Source organism: Gossypium hirsutum, chromosome D01 (assembly GCF_007990345.1).
Source record: "Gossypium hirsutum isolate 1008001.06 chromosome D01, Gossypium_hirsutum_v2.1, whole genome shotgun sequence".
In the NCBI taxonomy this organism is placed as follows: Eukaryota; Viridiplantae; Streptophyta; class Magnoliopsida; order Malvales; family Malvaceae; genus Gossypium; species Gossypium hirsutum.
Window position 1 is genome coordinate 28,594,942 of NC_053437.1, and position 7,670 is coordinate 28,602,611.

The following is a 7,670-nucleotide window of genomic DNA, read 5'->3' on the forward strand; positions in this document are numbered from 1 at the left end:
CCAACCCAGCCAGGCCCAACAGAATAAAAGAGGAAAAAAAAAGAAAAAAATAGGCCCAAAAGTAGTTGCCCAACAACCTTGCAGGCCAACAGCCCAATAGCTTGGCAGTCCAGCAGGCCCATCACAGCAGCAGGCCAGCAGATTCGGCCCAATAAATAGTAGCCCCAAGCCCAACAACAGGCAGGCCAGCCCACCCAGCCCAGTCCAGAAAAAAAAGAAAGAAAAAAAAAAGAAAAAAGAAAAAACTGAGCTCGTATTTTTGGACTTTTTCAGTAATTTCGTTGTTACCCACTTTTAATTTAATTTGTGTTTTTTGGATGACAATTTTTTTATATTATTAGTATATTTTTACGCATTTTTATATTTTGTGTTTATGCTTTTAATTTTTTTATTTTAAATACTTTTAATAAATAAGGCAACGAATTGATTTGACGCTAATTTGTTGATTTCATCGCTATGTTGGGTGAATATCATCGATTCATGTTAAATACGATACGCCCTTTTAAAAAATAAAAAAAAATAAAAAAATTTATCAAGTTTTAAAAGAAAATATTTACTTTGGTATTTTTTTTAAAATGTATAAAATACGATAATACGTAATTTATTAAAAGTTTCGTGTTTCAAAAAATTCTCGTGCTTTTAAAAAAATAATAAAATGTTTTTTTTGTAAATTATCAAATTACATTTAAATGAATATATAATAATATGTAATTTATTAAAATTATCGTATTTCAATCGGATCACGCTTAAATATTAAATTGATCTCGTATTTTTAAAAATTAAGACAATGCGCACTTAACGAGATACCAATTTTGGGCGTCGCGAGGGTGCTAATACCGTCCTCGCGCGTAACCAACTCCCGAACTCTAATTTTCTTTAGATTTTAACGTGAACCTAAAATTACCTCTTTTTTTAAGAAAGTTTAAAAATAAAATTTTCTTTTAAAAAGAGAATTTTGTAGGTGTCCGATCACACCTAAAGAAAAAAGATCGGTGGTGACTCCCTTTTGTAAAAAATAAATAAATCCAGACTCTATTTTCAAATTTTCAATAATTACTTCGACTAGTGCCCGTGCAAAAATTTTAGGCCGCTACAGCTGGCGACTCCATTGGGGACTTTTTGAGAGCTGAGTTTGATGTGAAACGTGTGTTGTCAAATTTTTAAAATTTCTTGTTCAAATTAATTTTTAATCGTGATCCCTGAATTTTATTTTTGAAAAGTCATGCATCTACATTCGGTTTTAAATTAATATTTTTCTAACTTGTTTTATTTTTCTATTTTTTTCAGCTCTAATTTTTACGATTTTTTAATTTGTTTTTTAGTAAAAATAAAAAAAAACGGTTTGTGAGTTTCTCCCCACACACCGTGCACTTGCATCCTTGCATAACATGAGCTCCCCACCCGGGCTCCGTCCGTTTAAGTGGAAGTAAACATTACGCCTTCGTGAGTTAACTCGTTCCTCCGCACAGGCTAGTGAAATACTTCCGGGTTACATATGACTTATGCCTTCATGAGTTAACTTGTCCCTCCGCATAGGCATAAGTAAATGTGATCCCTCAAATTGAGCTCGCGAGCCCATGACGGGCGATAACCGAGGCTCCGTACTTACCTTAGTAGGTGACAGTATGGACAATTCGAGTACCTTTCTAGAACCAAAACCACATATAGTGAACCGTACGAGCCACCCGATTAGAGCCACGCTGAACCTCTATCCGTTGGATAGTTACCAAATAAGTACATGGGAGAAACGCCTCTTACCTTGTATTTCTTTTTCATTTATATCTTTTGCAAGGGACTCGGGCTTGTTTAATAAAATTGGATCCAGTAGATTATCATGTGGGGTAAGTTTATAAAGCATGATGGGGTAAAAACAAAAAACAAAAAAAACGTAGGTCAGTTTCTCCAGAAATGCATGATTAATTAGCTTAATTTATTAGATTTATCATTTTTTTTCTTTTTCTCTCTGTTTATATTTGTCGTGATTGCTAACTAAGTTTATTTTTCTTCATTTCATTTTTCATCATGCATCATAGGCATCCCATTAGGAAGGTGTTGATTAGAGATTGGTTGCCAAAAACAGGTTTCTGATGGAGGAGTCAATTACACAAGTAATCGAGAAAATACCGTAGTTCGAAACTGGTCTTTGAGAACCCAAAAAGTAAATGGGGACAGTTTAAAGGAAGGATACATCTCTGATCTTCCCGAGCATGTGACTTCGTATGCTCGTCAGAACAATCTCGAAGACTTAACGAGGATTTGGAAACAGTGGGACTCAGATACCAGAGTTTTCTTCACTGAAAAGTACGGGGATATAGCTCACTTGATAGCAATCAATGTGAACAAGCAATTGATTCAAGCCATGGTTCGATTCTGGGACCCAGCCTATCAGTGTTTCACTTTCAATCAAGAAGACATGACTCCGACCATAGAAAAGTGTGTCGCCCTGCTTCGCATTGACAATGTGCAACTCAACAAGATATATGTGAAGAAGCCTAAACCAATGACCTTCAAGAAAAAGTTAATGAAGTTGACGGGGATGGCTGATATTTCGAAGAGAATAAATCTGTTCAGAATCATCCAGATATTTCGAAGAGAATAAATCTGTTGACCTTGGCCGTTTACTGACTGGTCGTTTTCCCAAAGGTTCTTGGGCATATTGAAGTGGCGGCAGTGGATTTCTTCAAAAATTTGAGGCATGCAATAAATCCCGTCCCAACCATCTTGGCTGAGACTTTGAGATCTCTAAATAATTGTAGGAAGAAAGGGGAAGGGCGTTTTATCGGATGCGCTCAGTTACTTAATGTTTGGATTTTTAGTCACTTTTGGAAAGTGGAGCGCACACCTTTCCATATTTTTTCAAAAACATTCACTCCTTTAGAAGCACACCTTGAAAAAAATTGGCCAATGGATGTCATTGAACAGCATTGGGTCTCGGTTTTTCAGAACCTTCGTGCTGAAGATGTAACTTTGACAGCACCTTGGGTTCATCCTTCTGTTTTGTTATACAAGTGTGGAAACCTAGACTGGGTGCCTTTGCTAGGATTGTGGGGAGTTGGATATGCTCCATTAATGTTTCAAAGACAGTTCATTTCGTGATAGTTTGTACCAGTTACTGATGGATATGCACATTCAGAGTTTGCCTTTACGGGTGAGGGTTACATGAAAAGGGTTCGAGATACTGCGAATTCTTGGAAAAAAAATATACCTAATGGAATTGGCTCTCTATGCTGATACTTTCACTATAGATTATGATATATGGAGGCAACGACGAGTGAAGAGTCAACTGACCCTGCTGATTAATGATGCTTGCCGGAATCCATTCTCAGAGGAAATGCCTTCCGAGCTGGAAATAGCAAGACAGGAATTTGAACATGAAAAAGCCAAACTGTTACGAGATATTAGTTCTCTTCAAGAGGAGAACTACCATCTAAAGATTGATGTTGAAATTGAAAAATCCAGAGCCGAGAAAGTCCAAAAAGAAGTTGAGGTCATGAGAAAAGATTTAAGAGACCTTCATTTGGAAAATAAGAAATTAAAAGGCACTATAAGGAATAGTGGATTGGGCAAATCATCGGCAGAATGGAAAGAAGAACTAAGCAATATTAAAGGTGGGATGAAATTCTAGAAAGAAAAAGAGAAGAAGGAGGAGGAAAAAGCTACACGTGCTACGATAGAGTTAGGGAAGAAGAATGTTGAATACGAAGCTGTGTTTACAGAATTAACGGCTAGTCAGTCTGAGCATCAGGAGCTAAAAGGGAAAATTCGAAGTCTAGAAAGTACACTGCAAGCGCATCAGCACCATTTGGATGACCTCCTAAGAGCTCTAGAAGATAAGAATGATCAGCATGATAGAGACATTCGTGCCTACAAAATAGCACTCTAAGAAAAGGATATGCATCTCGGCGGCTTGATCAATGAAATTCGCAAGGCGGTTTTGTAAATTATGCAATTATCAGATGAAGCCGAAGCTCTCAGCTGCCAATTCCCTCCGAGCCAAAGATCAAGTATGTCGGAGTTCCTAGAACGAGTGAAGAAACAAGGCGATATGGCTAGGAAATTTGTGTAACTTTTAAATCTGAAATGGCAAAACATTTTGTAATAGACTCATTTGATTAATGAAATGCCTAAGCACGGGACTATCTTGAAATAAACACCAAATTCTTGCATATTTATTCATGACTAACATTCATTTGTCATTTACTCATTCATTCATTCATTGCATGTAAATATCACTATAACCATTCGCTGAGGCTAAAACAGTATAATCCACAGTTGCGACACAAGTCTGGAATCACATCATCCTTACAGGACACATCTAAGAACTAGAGCTATGGATGCCGAACTTAATGAAAGAATCGAAAGGACGGAAAGGATCCAAAGAGAGTTGCAGGAGCAATTGGCCAAGTCACAACAAGAGGCAAGAGATATGATGGTGAGATCTTGAGAAGAATCACTTGAGCAAAAAGATCAAATGGCTAAAATGATGGTGATGATGACAGCTTTGGTTAAAGGAAAGGGATCCGTGCAAAGCCCTCACATCGTAGAGTCCCAGTCAAGAGCTAATCAAGATCCACCTTACCCCCCAGAATTCACTCCACCTCACGCTCATGCAATGCAAAGAGGATATCCTCAAGGGGAACCTACAGTCCTAGAACAACGTCCTGTACCACCTGCTCATCTAGGGCAAGGTATATTCGTATCAAACCCCGGGGCTAATCTAGCAGATCCAATTGTTCCAGATTTGGACGATCCGGTGGAAATAGCAAAGTTGAAAACTGATGATTATAATACTCAAGATAGGTACAAGATCCTGGAAGAAAGGCTAAAAGCAATAGAAGGTACTGAAGTCTTCTCTGCATTAAGCGCCAAAGAGCTTAGTTTGGAACCCGATCTGGTCTTACCCCTGAAATTCAAGGTGCCAGAGTTTGAAAAATATGATGGAACGAGATGTCTAAAGGCACATCTTATCATGTTTTGTCAAAAGATGACTAGCTACGTGAATGAGGAAAACTTACTGATACACTGTTTTCAGGACAGTTTGGATGGATCGGCTCTTCAGTGGTATAATCAGCTTAGTAGAGAAAAAATTTGATCATGGAAGGACTTAGCATCGGTGTTTTGTGAGCAATACAAGCATGTATCAGATATGGTACCTAATCGACTAACTTTACAGATGATGGAAAAGAAGCCAACGGAGACTTTCAAACAATATGCACAAAGATGGAGAGATATTTCAGCTCAAGTGGAACCCTCGTTGACTAAAACAGAGATAACAGTCCTCTTCATCAATACTCTAAAGGCGTTGTTTTATGATAAGTTAGTAGAAAGCGCTACGAAAGACTTTGCAGACATTGTAATATCTAGGGAGCTTATAGAGAACACTATCAAGAGGGGGAGGATGGAAGGCCCTGAAAGTTCAAAAAGGGCAGTACCCGTGAGGAAAAAGAAGGTAGAAACCCATATGGTCAAAAATGCAAGCCACAATACTTCCAACCCTTACTCATCCCAACCACGACCTCATTACCGCCTGCCTTCAAACTTCTACTTTCCTCCTCAAGGTTCTTACTATCCAACACCTTCTCTTTATCCTGTATATGCCATGAATAATCAAAGACTATTTGCCATGTTTCCACCAAACACCATGCCAACACAAAGCCAACCCAAAAATGACCAAAGACCAGCAAAACCCAGTTCTGAAAAACCTCAATTCACCATAATTCCTGTGCCATACGGAGAATTATATCTGAAACTATTGAAGAAGCAATTGATATCCCCACATTACATGGCACCCCTGAAGCCCCCATATCCGAAATGGGATGATCCTAACGCTAGTTGTACGTATCATGCTAGAAATCAAGGGCATTCTACAGAAAATTGTCTTGCCCTCAAAAGGAGAGTTCAAGACCTTATTGATGCGGGCATTTTGCGTTTTGATGGTGTTAGTAATATGGCTGGAAATCCTCTTCCTAACCATACTGATGGAAATGTGAATGCAGTGACAAATGAAGACGGGAGGCGAGCCAAAAGCTGTGTTGCTAAAGTAAAGACGCCTTTGCGAAATGTATGGGAGATGATGGTTAAAAAGGGTTTGCTCTGTCCTCAAAATAGAATTGTCAAAGAAGAAAACATAATAGGTCCAAGTTTTTGCGACTTCCATGGCACTGGTGAGCATGACATTCAATCTTGTAAGGGATTCCGAAAACTACTCCAAGACATGATGGATAACAAGGAGGTCAAGATTTTTGATAGAATAAAGGAGGCCGATGAAGGAGAAATATGCGTCTCTGAGGATCAACCATCAGCTATCCCTTACAGCGCCGATCGACCTTTGGTGATTTATTACGAGGCGAAGAATGAAGAAGTCAAACCAAAGGTGATAATTGAGGTGCCATCTCCTTTCCCTTACAAGGACAGTAAGGCAATATCATGGAGATATGATGTCAATATTGTTGTACCCGAAGGTGAAAAGTCAAAGGCTACAGCTGGCAGCGTTAGTGGGGTGGGACACTTTACCCGTAATGGTAGATGTTATTCTCTCGAAATGGTTGAACCAAAGAAGAAAGTCATTGTCTCGAATCAAAAAGGAAAAGCACCGTTGCAAGAGGATGAGATCGATGTTGAAATATCATCTGAATAGGAAGTTAAGAGACCTATGAATGAGGAAGAAGCACATGAATTCTTGAAGTTCATCAAGCACAGTGAATATAGTGTTGTGGAGCAATTAAACAAGCAGCCAGTGCGAATCTCGGTATTATCTCTACTGTTGAACTCAGAGCCACATCGAAATGCCTTGCTAAAAGTGTTAAACCAAGCTTATGTGGCAAGTAATGTATCTGTAGAAAAGCTTCACAGGTGGATAAATAATCTAAACACAGATAATTTCATCTCTTTCGGTGATGATGAGATACCGCCAAATGGTAGGGGCTCTGTTAAATCACTGCACATTACAACCAGTTGCAAGGGTTTCATAGTACCAAATGTGCTCATCGATAACAGGTCCGCACTAAATGTCATACCTTTAGCCACACTTTCCAAGATGCCAGTTGATATGTCTTATCTAAGGCTTTGTCATTCTACAGTAAGGGCATTTGATGGGACACGACGAGACATTATAGGAAAGATCCAAATTCCTCTGGAGGTGGGCCCGTATGTATATGATATCGAATTCCATGTCATGGACATCACTCCTTCATACAATTGCCTTTTAGGGAGGCCTTGGATTCATTCTGCAGGGGCAGTTCCTTCATCTCTCCATCAAAAAATGAAGTTTATCATGGATAATCGTTTGATTACTGTCGCTGGTGAGAAAGACATTTTCGTATATATTTTTGCTAATACACCCTACACTGAAGTAAGCAAGGATGTCGAGGAATGTTCCTTTCGTTCCTTAGAATTCATTAATGCCACATTCATCACCAAAGGAAACAAGGTTCCTACACCCAAGTTGTCAAAGAATACCAATATGGGAATTAAGCTGACTGTGAGAAAAGGAGCTCGAGCGAGGAAAGGTTTGGCAAAATATCAGCAAGGGATAGTTAGAGCATTGAAACCGATACACCAAAAGTCTCAATACGGTCTAGGGTTCGAGCCAAATATACGTCAAAAAAGAAAATAATTACAAAAAAAATTGAGAAAGAAGAATCGCAAGAGCCTTAGGTCGAGAATTTGAA

The 7,670-nt window shown here is 38.7% G+C and overlaps 2 protein-coding genes across 2 annotated transcripts; both read left to right on the top strand.

Annotated features, from left to right (window-relative positions):
• The first annotated feature begins 4,471 nt into the window (after positions 1 to 4,471).
• LOC107921631 (uncharacterized) lies at positions 4,472 to 5,092 on the top strand. The gene has a single exon (XM_016851462.1). The coding sequence runs from the start codon at positions 4,472 to 4,474 to the stop codon at positions 5,090 to 5,092; it is 621 nt and encodes a 206-aa protein (XP_016706951.1).
• A 54-nt stretch (positions 5,093 to 5,146) lies between these two features.
• LOC107921632 (uncharacterized) lies at positions 5,147 to 6,637 on the top strand. The gene has a single exon (XM_016851463.1). It carries the CDS (start codon positions 5,147 to 5,149, stop codon positions 6,635 to 6,637), a length of 1,491 nt encoding a protein of 496 aa, XP_016706952.1.
• The last annotated feature ends 1,033 nt before the right edge of the window (positions 6,638 to 7,670 follow it).